Below are 24,885 nucleotides of genomic sequence, written 5' to 3' on the forward strand. Positions count from 1 at the left end.
TGAAATGTGGGATGTGTCAGGAATGTGGCCACACTCCTCATATTCACCCTATAAAACATGCTGGTGAAGTCTCGACTCTGCAGTAGATCGGACATTTGTGGACTGTATTAAACTCATTTCTAGCCAGGTAGACTGAGCACAAGATCTGCTTGCTGTACTTCCCTCTGGACTGACGACGTTGACTTGCCGCCCTCTGGACTGACGACGTTGGCTTGCCGCCCTCTGGACTGACGACGTTGGCTTGCCGCCCTCTGGACTGACGACGTTGGCTTGCCGCCCTCTGGACTGACGACGTTGGCTTGCCGCCCTCTGGACTGACGACGTTGGCTTGCCGCCCTCTGGACTGACGACGTTGGCTTGCCGCCCTCTGGACTGACGACGTTGGCTTGCCGCCCTCTGGACTGACGACGTTGGCTTGCCGCCCTCTGGACTGACGACGTTGGCTTGCCGCCCTCTGGACTGACGACGTTGGCTTGCCGCCCTCTGGACTGACGACGTTGGCTTGCCGCCCTCTGGACTGACGACGTTGGCTTGCCGCCCTCTGGACGGACGACGTTGGCTTGCCGCCCTCTGGACGGACGAACGGACTCCCTTGATGTGCTACCCCTTGGACTGTTGTGCCACCCTCTTTACCTCTAGAGAGCATGTGCTTTTCTTTTTAGATGCAGCGTGATCCTCGATTCGACGACCTCTCTGGAGAATTTAAACCAGATATTTTTGAGAAGACGTACAGGTTCCTGGACGACATCAAGAAGAAGGAGAAGGAGGTGACTTTTTAACATGTAGAAGATAGTGATTAGTCAGGGCCGGGTGTGAGAGGAAAATGCAGATGCAGAAATGCATCTCCCTGAGCAGAGAGCGGGCAGGTCAAGGGTTGTTACAGCTGCCTGAGACAAGCCAGCATGGGGCTGCTCACTCCGCAAGCGACCCCCTTCTTTGGGTGCAAGAGATTTCTGTTTGAGAAGGAGATATTCCTGACATTCATGCAGCATATTCTTCCCATCCACCATGGTTGCAGTTTAGAACATAGCTGAGGAGATGACGGCTCTCTGCTGGTTCTGCCACGTGGAGGCAGTGGCTCTTCTGTGGCTGCGGAAGGCACAGTATAGCCGAGAGACGAGAAGCTGTCACCTGACAACCAGCATCATGGCCATATGGTGCCTTGTTGTGCGGGTGTCCGTCTTTCCTTTCTTCGCTGATTCTTGTCACTCTTTTCACAGACTTTGGAAAAGAAACTTCAGAAGACTCGTGACCCAGCCTTAAGGGAGCAGCTGACCAAATTGTTGCTCAGGATGGTAAGGAATATTTCTAGGGGATGGCGACCAGGAAACCCAAGATCTAATCTTTAGTGGTGTTTGTGTTCATATTTAGGATCAGCAAGAAAAAGCTGCAAAACAGAAGCAGAGGCTCCGGGAAAAGGAGGCAGAGTTCAAGAGGCAGCAGAGAGAACGCGCCCAGCAGGGAAAGAAGCCACTCTACCTTAAGAAAAGTGAGTGCAGTCACAAAACAATGGCGGTATTATATTGCACCAATATCTAGATGATGCTGCCAGGAGAAACTAATTCTCTGTGGAGTCCTACTATTGAGCTGTGTCCCACCTGGGTGACTCCCCGCCTTAAGGTAGGTGGTCTGTGATCATCTGCTCCACATGCCCCCAGTAGCCAGAACCCACCCATGAGTCTCAGTGCGGGGTAGCTGCAGTTCCCGAGCATGCCGTCCAGAGGAGATGCCCAGGATCTTGGTGCAGCCTTGGCCTATCCTCTGTCCAGCACGGTCACAGGTCTACATGAAACGTGGTTCTTGTGACATCAGCAGGATGGTGGAATACGTGCTGAGAATATACAGTACCGCGCAAAAGTCCACACTGCCCTGTAATACCCTTCTCCTGTCTGCTGCACCATCCCTTGTCTGTAATAACCTGCTCCTGTCTGCTGCTCCGCACCTTGTCTGTAATACCCTTCTCCTGTCTTCTGCTCCGCACCTTGTCTTAAATAACCTGCTTTTATCTGCTGCTCTGCACCTTGTCTGTAATAGCCTTCTCCTGTATGCTGCACCACCCCTTGTCTAATAACCTGCTCCTGTCTGCTGCTCTGCCCCTTGTCTACAATAACCTGCTCCTGCCTGCCGCGCCGTCCCTTGTCTGTAATGACCTGCTCCCGCCTGCCGCGCCGTCCCTTGTCTGTAATGACCTGCTCCCGCCTGCTGCGCCGTCCCTTGTCTGTAATGACCTGCTCCTGCCTGCCGTGCCATCCCTTGTCTGTAATGACCTGCTCCCGCCTGCCGCGCCGTCCCTTGTCTGTAATGACCTGCTCCCGCCTGCTGCACCGCCCCTTGTCTAATAACCTGCTCCTGTCTGCTGCTCCGCACCTTGTCTATAATACCCTTCTCCTGTCTTCTGCTCCGCACCTTGTCTTAAATAACCTGCTTTTATCTGCTGCTCTGCACCTTGTCTGTAATAGCCTTCTCCTGTATGCTGCTCTGCCCCTTGTCTGCAATAACCTGCTCCCGCCTGCCGCGCCGTCCCTTGTCTGTAATGACCTGCTCCCGCCTGCTGCACCGCCCCTTGTCTAATAACCTGCTCCTGTCTGCTGCTCCGCACCTTGTCTATAATACCCTTCTCCTGTCTTCTGCTCCGCACCTTGTCTTAAATAACCTGCTTTTATCTGCTGCTCTGCACCTTGTCTGTAATAGCCTTCTCCTGTATGCTGCTCTGCCCCTTGTCTGCAATAACCTGCTCCCGCCTGCCGCGCCGTCCCTTGTCTGTAATGACCTGCTCACGTCTGCTGCACCATCCCTTGTCTGCAATAACCTGCTCACGTTCTGCTGCGCCGCCCCTTGTCTGTAATAACCTGCACCCGCCTGCTGCGCCGTCCCTTGTCTGTAATAACCTTCTCCTGCCTGCTGCACCGTCCCTTGTCTGTAATGACCTGCTCACGTCTGCCGCACCGTCCCTTGTCTGTAATGACCTGCTCCTGCCTGCCGCGCCGTCCCTTGTCTGTAATGACCTGCTCCCGTCTGCCGCGCCGTCCCTTGTCTGTAATGACCTGCTCCCGTCTGCCGCGCCGTCCCTTGTCTGTAATGACCTGCTCCTGCCTGCCGCGCCGTCCCTTGTCTGTAATGACCTGCTTTTATCTGCCGCGCCGTCCCTTGTCTGTAATGACCTGCTCCTGCCTGCCGCGCCGTCCCTTGTCTGTAATGACCTGCTTTTATCTGCCGTGCCGTCCCTTGTCTGTAATGACCTGCTCCTGCCTGCTGCACCGTCCCTTGTCTGTAATGACCTGCTCCTGCCTGCCGTGCCGTCCCTTGTCTGTAATGACCTGCTTTTATCTGCTGTGCCTGCAGGTGACATCCGGAAGCTGCAACTTGTAGACAAATATCAAGAGCTGAAGAAAAAAGGAAAAGTGGAGAATTTCCTGAGTAAGAAGAGAAAGAGAAATTCCATTAAAGACAGAAAACGACTTCCCAGTCAGCAGTAGTCGTGCTGATTAGCTGCTCCTGCTTCCCTCACACCGTCTCTCCTAGGACATTTATGGCTGTGCACATGAGCTGGGTGGCTGCGTGAGCAGATGGGGAGTGTGTCTTCTGATCACTGCATCTCGTGTGATGCTCATCAGGTGTGGAGCCTTCTCGGCATCAAGTGAACCCATATGGATAGACTGTTGTCTGCTCTGGAGCTGTGCGGGGGCTGGGGCTGCGGGCCGGTGGGGGGCTGGGACCGCGGGCCGGTGGGGGGCTGGGCGGAGGGCTCAGATGAACATACCGCAATAAGATGACATGATGAGAAAATTGCACAGATCCACAGTCAGTGTATCTAGGAGATAAGCTGTTCAGAAGGTCCTAGATGTTATGTCAGTCCAGGCATTCAAAGAGGACTTAGTAAATAGGAAGGTGCTTGATCTGTGCAGAACAAGACAACCAACAAATAAATGGAAAAATATAATGAAAAAAACAATACAGCTGAGAAATGTTAGAAGAAAACCATCCATCTTAGGGGAAAGCAGTGAAACGTGAGATTCATGTAACACATTGGGAGTTCTGGTTCCTAATTCAACAATCCATTTAGTCTCTCTTTGATCCAAAGTCTTTTTGCTGTTGCCCCCATGAATGTACAGGTCTTGGGATTCCTTCGGTGGCCACCGTCTTCCTGCACCAATAATAATCTGCTCTGACTCTCACCCGGAACTCTCTTGACGCGAGTCTTCTGTAGATCTTCCTGCAGTCGCATGTGGTGCAGTAGACCACGTCGGAGCTGCCCTTTTATGTGCATCTTTTACTATTCCCCTTTTAGAAAATCTATCAGACAGATCCCTTGCCTGTTTTTCAAAATCTGCCTGAGAAGAGCAAATCTGCCTCATCTTGAGGAATTGACCAGCGGGGAAGGCCCGGAGGCTGTGTGCCCACGTTCAGGAATTTTCACGTTTTTTCACTATAAAAACGTGATAAAACCTCCAAAAACATACTGACATTGAGCATCCTATTAGAAGGCATTCTGCATTTTTTGTGCACATGCTGCATTTTTTTTCCTCGGCAGAATCGCATTCCAGAAAAAAAACGCAGCATGTTCATTCTTTGTGCAGAATCGCGGGGATTCCGCACACATAGGAATGCATTGATCCACTTACTTCCCTCATGTGGCTATGCCCACCATGCGGGAAGTAAGCGGATCATGTGTGGATGGTACCCAGGGGGTGGAGGAGAGGAGACTCCTCCAGGCCCTGGGAACCATATAATTGTTAAAAAAAAAAAAAATAATAATAATTAAAATAATAAATCATGATATTGTCACCTTCCGGCAGCCTTTCCGCTCCTCGCGATGCTCGCGTTCCCAAGGATGCTTTGCGGCAATGACCTGTGATGACGTGGGTCTCGCGTGATGCTACCTCATCTGGGGTCATTGCCGTTAGGCATTACTGGGAATGTGAGCATCGCGAGGAGTGGGAAGGTGAGAATATCACAATTTTTTATCATTTTTAACATTATATCTTTTTACTATTGACGCTGCATAGGGAGCATCAATAGTAAAAAGTTGGTCACATTTGTCAAACACTGTGCCTGACAAGCGTGACCAACCTGTCAGTCAGTTTTCCAAGGGATGCTACAGATCGCTTGGAAAACGCTAGTGTTTAGCGGTAATACCCATGCCAGTTCAGGGAGTTCTGGAATTGCCGCGGAAATTCCGGACATGTGCAGTTAGCCTTATAGCTGACTGATCATGAGCAGATTCTGTGTGTAGTAATGCATTTACCGATTTACTCTTTGTATAGACATCAGTCTGTAGGCGAGATCGTTGGTCCACCTCCATGCTGATGTCAGGCACGTCTATTATATTCAAATATGATCCTAACATAAGTCTGATGTTCTAATGATTCTGATTGAGTTGGTTTATGAACCTCTCCAGCTCCAAATTGTCAATGTATCTTTGCCAGCACTGCACATGGTGGGCGGCCTGGACCACTGTCACCAAACAAACCCCACTCCCAGAAACCTAGAAAGAGGTTAGCATATGTGGGCGCCCAGGCTGTACCCATGGCAGTGCCGCAGATCTGTAAAATAAATCATCTCTAAAAGCAAAAAATTGTGTGTGTGCTGGACTTACCTGCCTGATTATCATGTTCTGTACTATGCTGTTGCTGCCTGTGCACCCATTGTATAAATTATATAAATGTATTTGCATTTTGCAGTGAGAAATAAGTATTTGATCCCCTACCAACCATTAAGAGTGTTGGCTCCTACAGACCAGTTAGACTCCTAATCCTCTCGTTACCTGCATTAATGACAGCTGTCTTACATAGTCACCTTTATAAAAGAGTCCTGTCCACAGACTCCATTAGTCAGACTCTAACCTCTACAACATGGGCAAGACCAAAGAGCTTTCTAGGGATGTCAGGGACAAGATCATAGAGCTGCACGAAGCTGGAATGGGCTGCAAACCCATAAGTAAGACACTGGGTGAGAAGGAGACAACTATTGGTGCAATAGTAAGAAAATGGATGAAATACTCTAATTTTTAGACTGATAAAGGAAATGTATCATTTGTAGTGATGAGCGAATATACTCGTTACTCGAGATTTCTCGAGCACGCTCGGGTGTCCTCCGAGTATTTTTTAGTGTTCGGAGATTTAGTTTTTCTTGCCGCAGCTGAATGATTTACAGCCATTAGCCAGCTTGATTACATGTGGGGATTCCCTAGCAACCAGGCAACCCCCACATGGGGGCGCTGTGCTCCTGTACCGGGGTGTACAGTGGGTACGGAACCCACTTTAAACCCCTTTAAATTTTTCACTCTTTGTTTCATTGCAGCCAATTGACAAAAGTTCATTTTTTTTTTCTCGTTAATGTACACTCTGCACCCCATTTTGACTGAAAAAAAGCAGAAATTTTTGCAAATTTATTAAAAGAGAAAAACAAATATCACATGGTCATAAGTCTTCAGACCTTTTGCTCAGACACTCATATGTAAGTCCCATGCTGTCCATTTCCTTGTGATCCTCCTTGAGATGGTTCTACTCCTTCATTGGAGGCCAGCTGTGTGTAATTACACTGATAGGACTTGATTTGGAAAGGCGCACACCTGTCTATATAAGACCTCACAGCTCACAGTAAATGTCAGACCAAATGAGAGTCATGAGGTCAAAGGAACTGGCCAAGGAGCTCAGAGACAGAATTGTGGCAAGGCACAGATCTGGCCAAGGTCACAACAGAATTTCTCTAGTACTTAAGGTTCCTAAGAGCACAGTGGTCTCCATAATCCTTAAATGAAAGAAGATTGGTACAACCAGAAGTCTTCCTAGACCTGGCTGTCCATCCAAACTGAGCAATCGTGGGAGAAGAGCCTTGGTGAGAGAGGTAAAGAAGGTCCCCAAGTTCACTGTGGCTGAGCTCCAGAGATGCAGTAGGGAGATGGGAGACAGTTCCACAAAGTCAACTATCACTGCAGCCCTTCCCAGGCACTGCTCATCACCTGCCCAACAGTAAAGCATGGTGGTGGCAGCATCATGCTATGGGGGTGTTTTTCAGCTGCAGGGACAGGACGACTGGTTGTCATTGAAGGAAACATGAATGCGGCCAAGAACAGAGATATCCTGGATGAAAACCTCTTCCAGAGTGTTCTGGAGCTCAGACTTGGCTGAATGTTCACCTTCCAACAAGACAATGACCCTAAGCACACAGCTAAAATAACAAAGTAGTGGCTTCAGAACAACTCGGTGACCATTCCTGACCAGCCCAGCCAGAGCCCTGACCTAAACCCAATGGAGCATCTCTGGAGCGACCTGAAAATGGCGTCCACCAACGTTCACCATCCAACCTGACGGTACTGGAGAGGATCTGCAAGGAGGAATGGCCGAGGATCCCCAAATCCAGGGGTGAAAAACTTGTTGAATCATTCCCAAGAAGACTCATTGCCGTACTAGCTCAAAAGGTGCTTCACCTCAATACTGAGCAAAGGGTCTGAAGACTTATGACCACGTGATAGTTTTTCTTTTTTAATAAATTTGCAAAAATGTCTACATTTCTGTTTTGTTTTTCATTCAAGATGGGGTGCAGAGTGTACATTAATGAGAAAAAAATGAACTTTTTTGAATTTACCAAATGGCTGCAATGAAACAAAGAGTGAAAAATTTAAAGGGGTCTGAATACTTTCCGTACCCATTGTATATACACTACTCAAAAAAAATAAAAGGAACACTTAAACAATAGAATCTAACTCCAAGTGAATCAAACTTCTGTGAAATCAGACTGTCCACTTAGGAAGCAACACTGATTGACAATTAATTTCACATGCTGTTGTGCAAATGGAATAGACGACAGATGGAAATTATTGGCAATTATCAAGACACCCTCAATAAAGGAGTGGTTCTGCAGGTGGGGACCACAGACCACATCTCAGTACCAATGCTTTCTGGCTGATGTTTGGTCACTTTTGAATGTTGGTTGTGCTTTCACACTCGTGGTAGCATGAGACGGACTCTACAACCCACACAAGTGGCTCAGGTAGTGCAGCTCATCCAGGATGGCACATCAATGCGAGCTGTGGCAAGAAGGTTTGCTGTGTCTGTCAGCGTAGTGGCCCGAGGCTGGAGACAGGTCAGTACACCAGGAGATGTGGAGGGGGCCATAGGAGGGCAACAACCCAGCAGCAGGACCGCTGCCTCCACCTTTGTGCAAGGAGGAACAGGAGGAGCCCTGCAAAATGACCTCCAGCAGACCACAAATGTGCATGTGTCTGCACAAATGGTTAGAAACCGACTCTATGACGATAGTCTGAGTGCCCGACGTCCACAGATGGGGGTTGTGCTCACAGCCCAACACCGTGTAGACTTGGCATTTGCCACAGAACACCAGGATTGACAAATTTGCCACTGGCGCCCTGTGCTCTTCACAGATGAAAGCAGGTTCACACTGAGCACGTGACAGAGTCTGGAGACGCCGTGGAGAGCGATCTGCCTGCAACATCCTTCAGCATGACCGGTTTGGCAGTGGGTCAGTAATGTTGTGGGGTGGCATTTCTTTGTAGGGCCGCACAGCCCTCCATGTGCTCGCCAGAGGTAGCCTGACTGCCATTAGGTACCGAGATGAGATCCTCAAACCTCGTGAGACCATATGCTGGTGCGGTTGGCCCTAGGTTCCTCCTAATGCAGGACAATGCCAGACCTCATGTGGCCGGAGTGTGTCAGCAGTTCCTGCAAGATGAAGGCATTGAACTTATGGACTGACCCGCCCGTTCCCCAGACCTGAATCCGATTGAGCACATCTGGGACATCATGTGTCGCACCATCCACCAATGTCACGTTGCACCTCAGACTGTCCAGGAGTTGGCGGATGCTTTAGTCCAGGTCTGGGAGGAGATCCCTCAGGAGACCATCTGCTGCCTCACGAGCATGCCCAGGCTTTGTACAGTAGGGAGGTCATACAGGCACGTGGAGGCCACACACAATACTGAGCATCTTTTCCTTGTCTTGAGGCATTTCCATTGAAGTTGGATCAGCCTGTAATTTGATGCTCCACTTTGATTTTGAGCATCATTCCAACTCCAGACCTCCATGAGATATTCATTTTGATTTACATAGATAATTGTTATGTTTTATTGTTCTGAACACATTCCACTATGTAATGAATAAAAATTTGCAACTGGAATATTTCAGAGATATCTAGGATGTGGGATTTCAGTGTTCCCTTTATTTTTTTGAGCAGTGTATATTCCATGTGTTGGAATCCGAATACTATACGTTCACTATTGGTTCCCCAATATCCGACCAAGTAGTGGAAGCAGCCCCGACCTCATCCATCACTCATCAGTCCTCAGAGCAGTTGTCTTGATGACTGGAGGCAACAGAACACTTGGTGACAACTTGGTACCAGCGGTGGAAATCTGTGGGATCTCCTGGTGGATTTCCTGACTCTCATAGTGACAATCTGGTTTGTTAAAGCTGCCGGTGATGTGGGAAGGTCAGTCAGGCAGGGCTGTAGCACAATGGCCATCTGGCTGAGTATAACAAGGCAGGAGCCCACAAGGGACATTTCTATCTGCAGATGTAAAAACTTCTATATGAGGTAGATTACTTAGATCACTCTTGTAGGTGAGAAGAACTTAGTGTCTTCACCCATAGGATATCTCACACTCTCCTTATAACTTTTTACTTCCACTAATCAAAGCCATTGAAGTGTTATCAGTTCTGGTACAGGAGGAAGAGGCGGTAAGCTGTGACCACCCATTGTGAATTATGGAAACCCTACACGCAGCTCCTGCAGTGTCCATCCAAGGAGCCTGCTCCACACATCTGACGTCAGTCTCCTCTCCATCCACAACAGTGTCCACACTCCACTCACTGTGAGATAATCCAGCTGATCAGCCATTAAGAGCAGATCAGGAGGTGATGTCGGCCCGGCCAGAAGCATCCCAAGAAACCAGAGACACAGGCTGGGGACGGCAGTGTCTTTATCATAGTCACATCCTCTGCCCCCTCAGGATTAGTCTATAGACTTGAAGGTGCTAAAGGTCAGCCGTCGCTCTGGCACTGGTGCAATGTTACTGCTGATTTTCCGCACTCTGCAGAATTCTGACACTTGGGGGGGGATCGGAGTAATGGTTTCTGCATGTGAAGTCAGGGGGCAAAGTGGCGCTGGGAGCGGAGCCTCCAGTTTATAGCACAGAATCCCTGGACTGTTCGCTTTCCTATGAATAACACCATTTTCCAGCTGTCGATTAATACAGGAGAGCACATCGTGAACACCACAGTCACCGGGCGTGACAGACGCCTCCCTCCGGAAACCATCAAGAACCTGCAATGTCAAATCATAGATGAGGTACCGACAGGAGAAGCAGTGTGACCTTCAGTCAGTATCCACGGTCCACGTCACTGACCCGGACACGTATCCATGACTGGTCAGAGACGTCCTGTATCAATCATGTTCATCAAAACCCTCAGTCTGTATCGGTCACATGACACTGGCGTGCCTCACGCTGTGTTGGTCGCATGTGTTGTGACATTTGGGCTGTGGCGGTTGCACGTGTTGTGACATTTGGGCTGTGGCGGTCGCACGTGTGGTGACGCTCGGTCTGTGGCGGTCGCACGTGTGGTGACGCTCGGTCTGTGGCGGTCACACGTGTGGTGACCCTCGGTCTGTGGCGGTCGCATGTGTGGTGACGCTCGGTCTGTGGCGGTCGCACGTGTGGTGACGCTCGGTCTGTGGCGGTCGCACGTGTGGTGACGCTCGGTCTGTGGCGGTCGCACGTGTGGTGACGCTCGGTCTGTGGCGGTCGCACGTGTGGTGACGCTCGGTCTGTGGCGGTCGCACGTGTGGTGACCCTCGGTCTGTGGCGGTCGCACGTGTGGTGACGCTCGGTCTGTGGCGGTCGCACGTGTGGTGACGCTCGGTCTGTGGCGGTCGCACGTGTGGTGACGCTCGGTCTGTGGCGGTCGCACGTGTGGTGACGCTCGGTCTGTGGCGGTCGCACGTGTGGTGACGCTCGGTCTGTGGCGGTCGCACGTGTGGTGACGCTCGGTCTGTGGCGGTCGCACGTGTGGTGACGCTCGGTCTGTGGCGGTCGCACGTGTGGTGACGCTCGGTCTGTGGCGGTCGCACGTGTGGTGACGCTCGGTCTGTGGCGGTCGCACGTGTGGTGACCCTCGGTCTGTGGCGGTCGCACGTGTGGTGACGCTCGGTCTGTGGCGGTCGCACGTGTGGTGACGCTCGGTCTGTGGCGGTCGCACGTGTGGTGACGCTCGGTCTGTGGTGGTCGCACGTGTGGTGACCCTCGGTCTGTGGCGGTCGCACGTGTGGTGACGCTCGGTCTGTGGCGGTCGCACGTGTGGTGACGCTCGGTCTGTGGCGGTCGCACGTGTGGTGACGCTCGGTCTGTGGCGGTCGCACGTGTGGTGACCCTCGGTCTGTGGCGGTCGCACGTGTGGAGACGCTCGGTCTGTGGCGGTTGCACGTGTGGTGACGCTCGGTCTGTGGCGGTCGCACGTGTGGTGACGCTCGGTCTGTGGCGGTCGCACGTGTGGTGACCCTCGGTCTGTGGCGGTCGCACGTGTGGTGACCCTCGGTCTGTGGCGGTGGCACGTGTGGTGACGTGTTGGGCACCCTACAGTCTGTTTGGAAGCCATTGTCCTGCAGCAGAAGACTCACCCTGAACAGCAGCCGGTCTATATGGATCTCCCGCTCATCCTTCATGACCCGCTCCAATACACATGACAGCAAATCTCTGCGCTTTTCTAGTGCACAGATTATCTCAGAATTCCTCCTCTCATTCTGTCTAACAGAGAAATCTAGAACTGTCTGTGACTCCGCATGATGCAGGGCGGCTTCATTTACATGCAGACAACCTACAAAAAGAAATCAGACAACATAATAAATGGCCGCCGACAGAGAGCACACAGAGATCCAGGGCATGGTGCCACAGCACCTCCACAATAATCTGCAGGAGGGAATTGTCATCTCCATGCGAGATCGACTACTTCAGCAGCCAGAACCTCGTGTATAAATCCTTAGTGACAGCTGGTCTATAAGACAGCCGATCACTAATATGTCGCCTGCCACTGAATGCAAACACCTGATCTGTGACTCTGGAAATCCACTCATGGGAGCCATCTCCCCGGCTTCATTACCCACCTGTGTTCTCGTGATGGGAGAGGACTCCAGCATTGCAGGTCAGGGAGTCTAGTGAGGTGGTGAGAAACGTTCCAGATGTCCCTGTATGCTGCTTTATGTCCTCCATGGAGACCTCCTGCCCATAGATGGAGAGACAAGAAATACAGGTCTGCCTGACAACACAAGTACCCCTCATCCCGAGGTTGTACAAGCCCAAGATCCAGGGTCATATGGTCCTTCTATTGGCTACAATCTCACCTGGTGATGGTTAAAGAGCAGTAAGATGAACATCTGTAGAGTGGAGACTCTGAGCGTCAGGTCTCCATATTGTACCTCAGCATTCCCTAACCAAGTCCACTGCAGCCGGCGAGACTGAGCGAGATCTGAGCCCGAACCTGCCTGACCTGAAGAGAACACAAGGCAATGTTCAGCGCACACACTCATAGAAGTCACAGCTGCAGACACCACAGGGCACTTACTCCTTGTATAGAAGTCAGTGAAGCGCTGTAGCGGAGTCCCAAGATTCTCTGGGAGATACTTAGAGGGATCGGTCAGATAGCAGATAGGAGATATAGGCCAACATCGAGGTGATAGCACAGAGATCTTGACTTCAGCATCCTCCACACCTTCGACTTGCAGAACAGGGCTCTCCTCCATCTCCTAAACACAGACAAAACAATGAGGAGCTACAGTCAAGAAGAACTCACCATCATAGAAGGATCACAACTAAAACTGAGAAGAACCCACCTTCATCCAAGAGTGTCCACTACTACAACCACGGAGAACTTACCACCATCATAAAGAATACCACTGATCAATGACAACCACTATAACCAAGAAGAACCCACTATATTCATAAATTATGTCCCTGATCATAGTGATCACAACTAAAATGAGAAGAACCCACCTGCATAATAGATGATGCCTCTAATCATAGAGTGACCACACAACTGAGAAGAGCACCCACTATTGTCATAATTAAGTCCCTCCGATAATACAGTGATCACAATGACAACTGAGAACACCCACCATTAACATAGGTGATTCCCCAGATGATACAGTGATCATAAATACAATTGAGAAGAACAATTATCAGAGTATGCCCCTGATCATAGCGTGATCACAACTACAACTAAGAAGAACCCCACCATTATCATAGAGGGTGCTCCCAGTCATAAAGTAACCACAACTACAACAGAGAGGAACACTTCTCCATCATAGATGATGCCCCATTCATAGAGTGATCGCAACTAAAATAGAGAAGAACGCAGCATTATCATAGATGATACCCCGATCTTCATGGTCCCTTCTCACGATGTCCTATTTCCTCTCACCATCTCCTGGTGGTCCTCATTCTCAACTTACCCCATCTTCTTCAGCTTCCCCTTCTTCCACATGATCCTCCTCTTTACCATTCCACCATACCCCTCACCATTTCCTCCATCTTACCATTTCATGCTCCTTCATCATTTCCTCCCCCTCATCCCCTCACCATGTCCTCCTTGCCATTTCTTCTTATGTTCTGCATTTACCACTTCAATTCACCATCTCCTTCTCAGCTTCACTCCTACCCATGATGATCTCCTCTTCCTCATCGCCACCACATCCTTCATCATGCCCTCCTTCCTATCCTCATTGTCAATCCCCCACCTCTCACCATCTGTCCTCCTGATCCTCCTCCTCACCATTTTCTCCTCATCATCAACTTGTTCTGGTTCTCTTTCGCACGATCTCCTCCTAATGGTCTTCCTCCACAACACCTCTTCATCCAGGTCCTCATCATCATCATCTCATCCTCCTACTTTCCCTCACCATCTCCTCCTGGTTCTTTTCCTCATCTTCCCCAACTTTCCAACACCTTTTTTCTTGCCCATCACTCCCTTCCCCTCACCATCTTCTCCTCCTTCCCATTCTAAAGTATCCTCACCACCTCCAAACTATCTATTCCTCCTACTCACTATCTACTCCAAAGGGTCCTCCTCCTCCTCACCATCTTTTCCTCACCTCACCATCCCTTCTTTCAAACCATCCTCCCTAACCATCTCCTCCTCCTCATCATCATCATCACCATCTCCTCCTCCTGGACCTATTGCTTACCATCTCCTCCTCCTCATCATCATCATCACCATCTCCGCCTCCTGGACCTATTGCTTACCATCTCCTCCTCAACTCTCCAACATCATCTTCTCCTAAACAGGATTTTGTAAACAACATCCCCCTATTCATCACCATTTCCTCCTCTTGTCATCATTACCTCTCCCGCCCGCATTAACCCTCTCCCTCACTTTCTGCTCCACCTGGACATTCCCCTCAGCATCTTCCCTTACAATCACTATCTCCTCATGTTCTCCTCATCACCATTTTCCCTTTTTCTGACCATCTCCCCTTCCCCTCATCATCTACTCCTACTGGTTCTCCTCATCACCATCATTCCCTCTTGGTTCTCGTCCTCATCAACCCCCAACCTTTCTCCTCCTGGGTGTTCTCTTCCACACCACTTTCCTCTCCTAACAGTCCTGCACCTTACCATCCCCCTTCCCCTCCTACTTACCATTCCTTCTTCACAATTCATCACATACCATATTCTCCTCCTGGTTTGTCTCCTCACCATTACCTCATCTGCACGGTTCCCTCTTTCCCTAACCATCTCTTCCTGGTTCTCTTCATTACCATCTCCTAATCATCCCCATTATAATTTTACCCCTTCCTCCTTCCAGCTCCTCCTGGTTCTCTTCCCCATTTTTGGTCCATCCTTTGCTATTGGTCCTCCTGCTCTTCCTCCCCATCTCCGTCTCACCATGTACTCCTCCTGGTCCTCTTCTTTATCACCATGTAATCATCCATACCCACCACTTCCTCAAAGTGTCCTCTTCCTGATTCTCCTCCTTACCAACTTCTAGTAGTACACTTCTTCACCATTTCCCCCTTCTGGTCATCCTCCTCACCACCCCCATTTCCCCTTATTTCCTCCTGTTCATCCTCCTCCTTATCCTGTCCTTCCACTCAATATCCTCCTGGTAGTTCTCATCTTCATCTCTTCTTCCATTCCCCATCTTTTTCTCCTAATCCTTCTCTTCACTATTTACTCATGCACTTCACCACAAGGCTCTTTACTAAGATCTCTCTTCCTGGTCCTCCTCTTCACTTTTTAATCTTCCTGCTGGTCCTTCTCATACACCACCTTCTCTTTCTCCTCCTTATAACTACCATCTCTTCCTCACCACCATCTCCTCCTCCTGGTTGTCGTCTGATAGAACTTCTCTATCGCGCTCCTGCAGTCGGTAGAAATGTTCTTCCTTCAGTAGATCTTTACCCTCCTGTAAGTTTTTCAGCATCTGCTGTGGGAATCGATTTGGGAAACAAATTCCAATGTGATCAACCACCATGTTCTCCAGCCAGCAGGGTCCATGGGAAAGGAGCCGATCTGCCAGGTAATGCCTGCAATACGAAGCATTATGGGAACCAGGGCCTGGAAACAGCAGCACAGAGGGCGGCGGCGGCACAGAGGGCATCACAAGGAAACATGAGAATATCCAAACCTGTAAAAATGTTCAAAGGAATTGGCCAGTTCCAGATCAGACAAGAAAAGAATAAAGTCCAGGAATTCCTGCAGCAGCTCCAGGGCCCGGAGATCAGAAGAATCTGCACGAATCGCAGTTATCAGCTGATCTATAAAGCGAGCAAACTGCTCCGTCACCTGCAACATACAAACATCCGGAATATTATAGGGGGCCGCACCACAGACAAGACACCAGAGAGGGCCGCACCGCAGACAAGACACCAGAGGGGGCCGCACCACAGACAAGACACCAGAGGGGGCCGCACCGCAGACAAGACACCAGAGGGGGCCGCACCGCAGACAAGACAGCAGAGGGGGCCGCACCACAGACAAGACACCAGAGGGGGCCGCACCACAGACAAGACACCAGAGGGGGCCGCACCACAGACAAGACACCAGAGGGGGCCGCACCACAGACAAGACACCAGAGGGGGCCGCACCGCAGACAAGACACCAGAGGGGGCCGCACCACAGACAAGACACCAGAGGGGGCCGCACCGCAGACAAGACACCAGAGGGGGCCGCACCGCAGACAAGACACCAGAGGAGGCCGCACCACAGACAAGACACCAGAGGAGGCCGCACCACAGACAAGACACCAGAGGGGGCCGCACCACAGACAAGACACCAGAGGGGGCCGCACCACAGACAAGACACCAGAGGGGGCCGCACCGCAGACAAGACACCAGAGGGGGCCGCACCGCAGACAAGACACCAGAGGGGGCCGCACCACAGACAAGACACCAGAGGGGGCCGCACCGCAGACAAGACACCAGAGGAGGCCGCACCACAGACAAGACACCAGAGGGGGCCGCACCACAGACAAGACACCAGAGGGGGCTGCACCACAGACAAGACACCAGAGGGGGCCGCACCGCAGACAAGACACCAGAGGAGGCCGCACCGCAGACAAGACACCAGAGGGGGCCGCACCGCAGACAAGACACCAGAGGGGGCCGCACCGCAGACAAGACACCAGAGGGGGCCGCACCACAAACAAGACACCAGAGGGGGCCGCACCGCAGACAAGACACCAGAGGGGGCCGCACCGCAGACAAGACACCAGAGGGGGCCGCACCGCAGACAAGACACCAGAGGGGGCCGCACCACAGACAAGACACCAGAGGGGGCCGCACCGCAGACAAGACACCAGAGGGGGCCGCACCGCAGACAAGACACCAGAGGGGGCCGCACCACAGACAAGACACCAGAGGGGGCCGCACCACAAACAAGACACCAGAGGGGGCCGCACCACAGACAAGACACCAGAGGGGGCCGCACCGCAGACAAGACACCAGAGGAGGCCGCACCACAGACAAGACACCAGAGGGGGCCGCACCACAGACAAGACACCAGAGGAGGCCGCACCACAGACAAGACACCAGAGGGGGCCGCACCGCAGACAAGACACCAGAGGGGGCCGCACCGCAGACAAGACACCAGAGGAGGCCACACCGCAGACAAGACACCAGAGGGGGCCGCACCGCAGACAAGACACCAGAGGGGGCCGCACCGCAGACAAGACACCAGAGGGGGCCGCACCGCAGACAAGACACCAGAGGGGCCGCACCACAGACAAGACACCAGAGGGGGCCGCACCGCAGACAAGACACCAGAGGGGCCGCACCACAAACAAGACACCAGAGGGGGCCGCACCGCAGACAAGACACCAGAGGGGGCCGCACCACAGACAAGACACCAGAGGGGGCCGCACCGCAGACAAGACACCAGAGGGGGCCGCACCACAGACAAGACACCAGAGGGGGCCACACCCCAGACAAGACACCAGAGGGGGCCGCACCACAGACAAGACACCAGAGGGGGCCGCACCGCAGACAAGACACCAGAGGAGGCCACACCGCAGACAAGACACCAGAGGGGGCCACACAACAGACAAGACACCAGAGGCGGCCGCACCGCAGACAAGACACCAGAGGGGGCCGCACCGCAGACAAGACACCAAAGGAGACCGCACCACAAACAAGACACCAGAGGGGGCCGCACCGCAGACAAGACACCAGAGGGGGCCGCACCACAGACAAGACACCAGAGGGGGCCGCACCGCAGACAAGACACCAGAGGGGGCCGCACTGCAGACAAGACACCAGAGGAGGCCACACCGCAGACAAGACACCAGAGGGGGCCGCACCACAGACAAGACACCAGAGGGGGCCGCACCACAGACAAGACACCAGAGGGGGCCGCACCGCAGACAAGACACCAGAGGGGGCCGCACTGCAGACAAGACACCAGAGGAGGCCACACCGCAGACAAGGCACCAGAGGGGGCCGCACCACAGACAAGACACCAGAGGGGGCTGCACCGCAGACAAGACACCAGAGGGGGCCGCACCGCAGACAAGACACCAGAGGGGGCCGCACCGCAGACAAGACACCAGAGGGGGCCGCACCGCAGACAAGACACCAGAGGAGGCCACACCACAGACAAAACACCAGAGGAGGCCGCACCACAGACAAGACACCAGAGGGAGCCGCACCGCAGATAAGACACCAGAGGGGGCCGCACCACAGACAAGACACCAGAGGGGGCCGCACCACAGACAAGACACCAGAGGGGGCCGCACCACAGACAAGACACCAGAGGGGGCCGCACCGCAGACAAGACACCAGAGGGGGCCGCACCGCAGACAAGACACCAGAGGGGGCCGCACAACAGACAGACTCACGTGTAGCGCAGTCAGGAATGACAGCTGTAACAACCCTTCACAGAAGCCTTGGCGCAGAGACAGTAAGAACCGCGTCTGCTGCCCAAACATCTCATCCATGGCGAGTCTGAGAGCCCGGTACATGGAGCAGATCCGGGGAGCCAGATCCACATTATTCCAGTACATCTCCAGAAAGCGCTGCACCTGGAGGACATAAAGGGAATTACACCCAACAACAGTGGAGGGGTTCATCCCAGACAACTTCAGAGCAGCCGCTACCTGCTTCTGGACCACTTCTTGCCAGCACTGGGCAATTCCCGCCATACTGCTCCATCCAGAACCGGAGGGTCTCACAGGAGTACTAAGGGTGTCCCGACTCTTCCCATCTGAGGAGAGAAGCAAACGTAACAACATAGACCCCTTCCCCACCTAAAACACAGGGTCCCGTCCGGTGAAGGGATAAGACACTCACTGGTCTTACTGGGGGGCTTCAATTCGGCAGTGTCCTGAGGGCTGGTGTCCACATGGACCAGGAGGTGAGTGAGCCTGCGGACCCGAGAGTTGAAGATTGAGGTTTGGGCCTTGGGTCTTCGCGCCCCCTGAATGTTCTCCAGGTAGCGAGTAAGAAGCCAGCTGAGGGGGCTCACAGCTCCGGAGTCTGGAAGAAGATTGCAGGTTGACCTTCCGCCCAGCAGGTAAGCAGAACATGGGGTCCGGGAGGTTCTTACCTGAGGTTGTGATGCTCCTCACCAAGGGAGATATCAGTGCCTCCCAACAGGTGCGGCCCAGAGCCTGGGCAGCCTCATCGTCCGGCAGGAACCGATCTGCAAACTCCTGTTCATGTGACAAGGCGCGGTTCAACCTGCAACGAGACGACCCAGTGACAGAGGAGAGACCACCAGGGATGACGGCGTCTGCTCCCACCTGGTGCTACCTGCTGAACAGCTGAAGTAAGCGCGCCTTCTTCTCACAGATCTCCTGCCCCCAGCTGTGAGCTCGGCTGGTGTAGAAGAGGAACGTTCTCCGGCACAGCTGTTCCTTAAACACCGGCCAGAACGTCGGCTTCGGCCCCAGAACCTCCAGACCGCGGACCCTTGTGTCAATACCACCCTGCAGAAAGACCACGCTACATTAGCATGGTGGAAGGCTGAGTACAGCAGCAGCCTCATGTAAATGCAGCAGCCACAGGCCACTTCAGCAGCAGCCCCACACCAGAGTAGCAGCAGCCCCACGCCAAAACAGCGGTAGCCCCACACTACTGCAGCAGTAGCCCCATGCCAACGCAGCAGCATCTACACGCCAGCACAGCAGCCACACGCTAACACAGCAGCAGCCCCACACCAACGCAGCAGCAACATCCACAAGCCAGAGCAGCAGCATTCGCACACCAGAGAAGCAGCAGCCACACGCAAACACAGCAGCAGCTGTTGTGGATTCTGTTTTTGGGCTCCCTCTGGTGGTTACAACTGGTACTGGGTGACTTTGGTGGGTTGCGGTCTCTGGTTTCCACCTGTCCATCAGTGGCTGGGTGTTTCCTATTTAACCTGGCTTTCCTGTCATTCCCTTGCCGGCTATCAATGTATCAGTGTGTCTCTGTTACCTTTGCTACCTGCTCCTAGGCCTTCAAGACAAGCTAAGTCTGTATTTCCCTGTTTCATGATTGCTTTCATGTTTTTTTAGTCCAGCTTGCAGATATGTAATTCTCTGCTGCTGGTTGCTCTAGTGGGCTGAAATTACCACTCATGTACCATGAGTTGGCACATGAGTTCAAGTAATTTCAGGATGGTATTTTGAAGGGTTTTAAGCTGACCGCACAGTTCACCTTTTGTATCCTCTGCTATCTAGCTTAAGTGGGCCTCATTTTGCTGAATCTGTTTTCATAACTACGTTTGTGCCTTCCTCTCATTTCACCGTCATTATATGTGGGGGGCTGCTATCTCTGTGGGAATATTTCTCTGGAGGCAAGATAGGTCTGTGATTCTTCTGATAGGGGTAGCTAGATCTCCGGCTGGCGCGAGACGTCTAGGGGCCCCCCAGGAACGTTCCCCGGCTGCTGTTAGTTGAGTGTTGAGGTTCAGGATCGCGGTCAGCTCAGGTTCCATCACCCTAGAGCTCGTCCTGTTTTTGCCCATGTTATGTTCACAAATTCCCTGCCATTGGGAATCATTACAGTATAGCCGGCCCACAAAGTGTTAATTGTTTGGGCTGAAGCAGGAGAAAAAGAAGTGTTGAAGGGAAATTTTTTTTTTTTTTTTTTTTTTTTTTTCCCCTCAGAGTTTTGCTGCCTAGCCCTTAATTGCTGTCTAGCTGCTTCTTACCTCCTCTTAACCCTTGAATGGCTCTGACCTTAGCTGTTTAACATGGATGTCCAGAGTTTGGCTTCCAGCCTGAATAATCTTGCTGCAAAAGTTCAAAACATACAGGATTTTGTTGTTCACACTCCTATGTCTGAACCTAGAATTCCTATTCCAGAGTTTTTTTTCTGGAGATAGATCTACCTTCCTGAAATTCAGGAACAATTGCAAATTGTTTCTTTCTTTGAAATCTCGCTCCTCTGGAGACCCTGCTCAGCAGGTCAAGATTGTAATATCTTTCCTGCGGGGCGACCCTCAGAATTGGGCATTTGCATTGGCACCAGGGGATCCTGCATTGCTCAGTGTGGATGCGTTTTTTCTGGCACTGGGATTGCTCTATGAGGAACCTAACCTGGAGATTCAGGCTGAAAAGGCTTTATTAGCCCTCTCTCAGGGGCATGATGAAGCGGAAGTATATTGTCAAAAATTTCGGAAATGGTCGGTGCTTACTCAGTGGAATGAGTGCGCCCTGGCTGCAAACTTCAGAGATGGTCTTTCTGAGGCCATTAAGGATATTATGGTGGGGTTCCCTGCGCCTACAGGTCTGAATGAGTCTATGACTATGGCCATTCAGATTGATCGGCGTTTACGGGAGCGCAAACCTGTGCACCAGTTGGCGGTGTCTTCTGAACAGGCACATGAGACTATGCAATGTGATAGAATTCAGTCCAGAAGTGAACGGCAAAATTATAGGCGGAAAAATGGATTGTGTTTTTATTGTGGTGATTCAGCTCATGTTATATCAGCATGCTCTAAACGCACAAAAAGGGTTGATAAATCTTTTGCCATTAGTACTCTGCAGTCTAAGTTCATTTTGTCTGTAACTCTGATTTGTTCACTGTCATCCATTTCCGTCGATGCCTATGTGGATTCGGGCGCTGCCCTGAGTCTTATGGATTGGTCATTTGCCAAACGCTGCGGTTTTAGTCTGGAGCCTCTGGAAGTTCCTATTCCTTTGAAGGGAATTGACTCTACACCATTGGCTATGAATAAACCGCAGTACTGGACACAAGTGACCATGCGCATGACTCCCGTTCATCAGGAGGTGATTCGCTTCCTTGTACTGTATAATTTACATGATGTACTAGTGCTTGGTCTGCCATGGTTACAAACTCATAATCCTGTCCTGGATTGGAAAACAATGTCTGTGTTAAGCTGGGGATGTCAGGGGGTTCATGATGATGCACCTCTGATTTCAATCGCTTCATCTACTCCTTCTGAGGTCCCTGCGTTTTTGTCTGACTATCGGGATGTTTTTGAGGAGCCTAAGCTCAATTCGCTCCCTCCTCATAGGGATTGTGACTGTGCTATAGAATTAATTCCTGGCAGTAAGTTCCCTAAGGGTCGTTTATTTAATCTGTCAGTGCCAGAGCATACTGCTATGCGGAATTATATTAAGGAGTCCTTGGAAAAGGGACATATTCGTCCATCTTCGTCCCCTCTGGGAGCAGGTTTTTTTTTCGTGGCTAAAAAAGATGGTTCCCTGAGGCCTTGTATAGATTATCGCCTTCTGAATAAGATTACAGTCAAATATCAGTATCCATTGCCATTATTGACTGATTTGTTTGCTCGCATTAAGGGGGCTAGGTGGTTCACTAAGATAGATCTTCGCGGTGCGTATAATCTTGTGCGGATAAAGCAGGGTGATGAGTGGAAAACCGCATTTAATACGCCTGAGGGCCATTTTGAGTATTTGGTAATGCCTTTTGGACTCTCTAATGCTCCTTCAGTCTTTCAGTCCTTTATGCACAATATTTTCCGTGAATATCTGGATAAGTTTATGATTGTGTATTTGGATGATATTTTGGTGTTTTCTGATGACTGGGAGTCTCATGTTCTACAGGTCAGGAAGGTGTTTCAAGTCCTGCGGGCCAATTCTCTGTTTGTGAAGGGCTCAAAGTGTCTCTTCGGAGTCCAGAAGATTTCTTTTTTGGGGTACATTTTTTCTCCTTCTACTATTGAGATGGATCCCGTCAAGGTTCAGGCGATTTGTGACTGGACACAACCTACATCTGTTAAGAGTCTTCAGAAGTTCTTGGGTTTTGCTAATTTTTATCGTCGGTTCATTACTAATTTTTCCAGTGTTGTTAAACCTTTGACTGATTTGAGTAAAAAGGGTGCTGATGTTGCTAATTGGTCTCCTACGGCTGTGGAGGCCTTTCAGGAACTTAAGCGCCGGTTTTCTTCTGCTCCTGTGTTATGTCAACCAGATGTTTCACTTCCTTTTCAAGTTGAGGTTGATGCTTCCGAGATTGGAGCGGGGGCGGTTTTGTCACAGAGAAGTTCCGATGGCTCGGTGATGAAGCCATGTGCGTTCTTTTCTAGAAAATTCTCGCCCGCCGAGCGGAATTATGATGTGGGTAATCGGGAGCTTTTGGCCATGAAGTGGGCATTTGAGGAGTGGCGTCATTGGCTTGAGGGTGCTAGACATCGTGTGGTGGTCTTGACTGATGACAAAAATCTGATTTACCTTGAGTCTGCCAGGCGTCTGAATCCTAGACAGGCTCGTTGGTCATTGTTTTTTTCTCGTTTCAATTTTGTGGTTTCATACCTGCCAGGTTCAAAGAATGTGAAGGCAGATGCTCTTTCCAGGAGTTTTGTGCCTGACTCTCCTGGAGACTCTGGGCCTACTGGTATCCTTAGGGATGGGGTAATATTGTCCGCCATCTCCCCAGACATGCGACGTGCATTGCAGGAGTTTCAGGCGGATAAACCTGATCGGTGTCCACCAGAAAGACTGTTTGTTCCGGATGATTGGACCAGTAGAGTCATCTCCGAGGTCCATTCTTCTGTGTTGGCTGGTCATCCTGGAATATTTGGTACTAGAGACTTGGTGGCCAGGTCTTTTTGGTGGCCTTCCTTGTCAAGGGATGTGCGCACCTTTGTGCAGTCTTGTGAAGTGTGTGCTCGGGCTAAGCCTTGCTGTTCTCGGGCCAGTGGGTTGTTGTTATCCTTGCCTATTCGGAAGAGGCCTTGGACGCACATTTCCATGGATTTTATTTCAGATCTCCCTGTCTCACAGAAAATGTCCGTTATCTGGGTTGTGTGTGACCGCTTTTCTAAGATGGTTCATTTGGTACCCTTGCCTAAGTTGCCTTCCTCCTCTGAGTTGGTCCCTTTGTTTTTTCAGAACATGGTTCGTTTGCATGGGATTCCGGAGAATATCGTTTCGGACAGGGGATCCCAGTTTGTGTCTAGATTTTGGCGGACGTTTTGTGCTAAGATGGGCATTAATTTGTCTTTCTCGTCTGCATTCCATCCTCAGACGAATGGCCAGACGGAGCGAACTAATCAGACCTTGGAAACTTATTTAAGGTGTTTTGTTTCTGCTGATCAAGATGACTGGGTTGCCTTTTTGCCACTGGCCGAATTTGCCCTTAATAATCGGGCTAGTTCTGCTACTTTGGTTTCTCCTTTCTTTTGTAATTCGGGGTTTCATCCTCGTTTTTCCTCTGGTCAGGTGGAGCCTTCGGATTGTCCTGGAGTGGACGTGGTGGTGGATAGGTTACATCAGATTTGGAATCAGGTGGTGGACAATTTGAAGTTGTCTCAGGAGAAGGCTCAGCAGTTTGCTAATCGCCGTCGCCGCGTGGGTCCCCGACTTCGTGTTGGGGACTTGGTGTGGTTGTCTTCTCGTTTTGTCCCTATGAAGGTCTCTTCTCCCAAGTTTAAGCCTCGGTTCATCGGTCCTTATAAGATCTTGGAGATTCTTAACCCTGTATCTTTCGTTTGGATCTCCCAGCATCGTTTGCTATTCATAATGTGTTCCATCGGTCGTTATTGCGGAGGTATGAGGTGCCCGTTGTTCCTTCGGTTGAGCCTCCTGCTCCGGTGCTGGTGGAGGGAGAATTGGAGTATGTTGTTGAGAAGATCTTGGATTCTCGTGTTTCCAGACGTAAACTCCAGTATTTGGTTAAGTGGAAGGGTTATGGTCAGGAGGATAATTCCTGGGTGGTCGCCTCTGATGTTCATGCGACTGATTTGGTCCGCGCCTTCCATGGAGCTCATCCTGATCGCGCTGGGGGTTCTCGTGAGGGTTCGGTGACCCCTCCTCAAGGGGGGGGTACTGTTGTGGATTCTGTTTTTGGGCTCCCTCTGGTGGTTACAACTGGTACTGGGTGACTTTGGTGGGTTGCGGTCTCTGGTTTCCACCTGTCCATCAGTGGCTGGGTGTTTCCTATTTAACCTGGCTTTCCTGTCATTCCCTTGCCGGC

The 24,885-nt window shown here is 51.3% G+C and overlaps 2 protein-coding genes across 4 annotated transcripts in view; one reads left to right on the plus strand and one right to left on the minus strand.

Moving 5' to 3' along the window:
- Nucleotides 1–5,530, plus strand: part of RRP36 (ribosomal RNA processing 36) — a 41,608-nt gene extending 36,078 nt beyond the window's left edge. For all 3 annotated transcript variants that reach the window (XM_077281860.1, XM_077281859.1, XM_077281862.1), the window contains exons 5-8: nucleotides 663–767; nucleotides 1,221–1,295; nucleotides 1,372–1,489; nucleotides 3,343–5,530. In XM_077281860.1, the coding sequence (XP_077137975.1) occupies nucleotides 663–767; nucleotides 1,221–1,295; nucleotides 1,372–1,489; nucleotides 3,343–3,476 (432 nt within the window). In that variant the 3' untranslated portion in view covers nucleotides 3,477–5,530. The remainder of the gene's footprint in view (nucleotides 1–662; nucleotides 768–1,220; nucleotides 1,296–1,371; nucleotides 1,490–3,342) is intronic.
- Nucleotides 5,531–5,554: 24 nt separating this feature from the next.
- Nucleotides 5,555–24,885, minus strand: part of LOC143804114 (cullin-9-like) — a 172,397-nt gene continuing 153,066 nt past the window's right edge. Inside the window, exons 19-30 of the mRNA XM_077281866.1 lie at nucleotides 19,252–19,427; nucleotides 19,046–19,179; nucleotides 18,790–18,975; nucleotides 18,597–18,703; nucleotides 18,339–18,521; nucleotides 15,633–15,790; nucleotides 15,315–15,531; nucleotides 12,573–12,753; nucleotides 12,352–12,497; nucleotides 12,115–12,229; nucleotides 11,632–11,828; nucleotides 5,555–10,281 (exon numbers count right to left, since the gene is read on the minus strand). Of these exons, the coding sequence (XP_077137981.1) occupies nucleotides 9,970–10,281; nucleotides 11,632–11,828; nucleotides 12,115–12,229; nucleotides 12,352–12,497; nucleotides 12,573–12,753; nucleotides 15,315–15,531; nucleotides 15,633–15,790; nucleotides 18,339–18,521; nucleotides 18,597–18,703; nucleotides 18,790–18,975; nucleotides 19,046–19,179; nucleotides 19,252–19,427 (2,112 nt within the window). The 3' untranslated portion in view covers nucleotides 5,555–9,969. The remainder of the gene's footprint in view (nucleotides 10,282–11,631; nucleotides 11,829–12,114; nucleotides 12,230–12,351; nucleotides 12,498–12,572; nucleotides 12,754–15,314; nucleotides 15,532–15,632; nucleotides 15,791–18,338; nucleotides 18,522–18,596; nucleotides 18,704–18,789; nucleotides 18,976–19,045; nucleotides 19,180–19,251; nucleotides 19,428–24,885) is intronic.

The sequence above is a fragment of the Ranitomeya variabilis genome, chromosome 2 (genome assembly GCF_051348905.1).
Source record: "Ranitomeya variabilis isolate aRanVar5 chromosome 2, aRanVar5.hap1, whole genome shotgun sequence".
NCBI lineage: Eukaryota > Metazoa > Chordata > Amphibia > Anura > Dendrobatidae > Ranitomeya > Ranitomeya variabilis.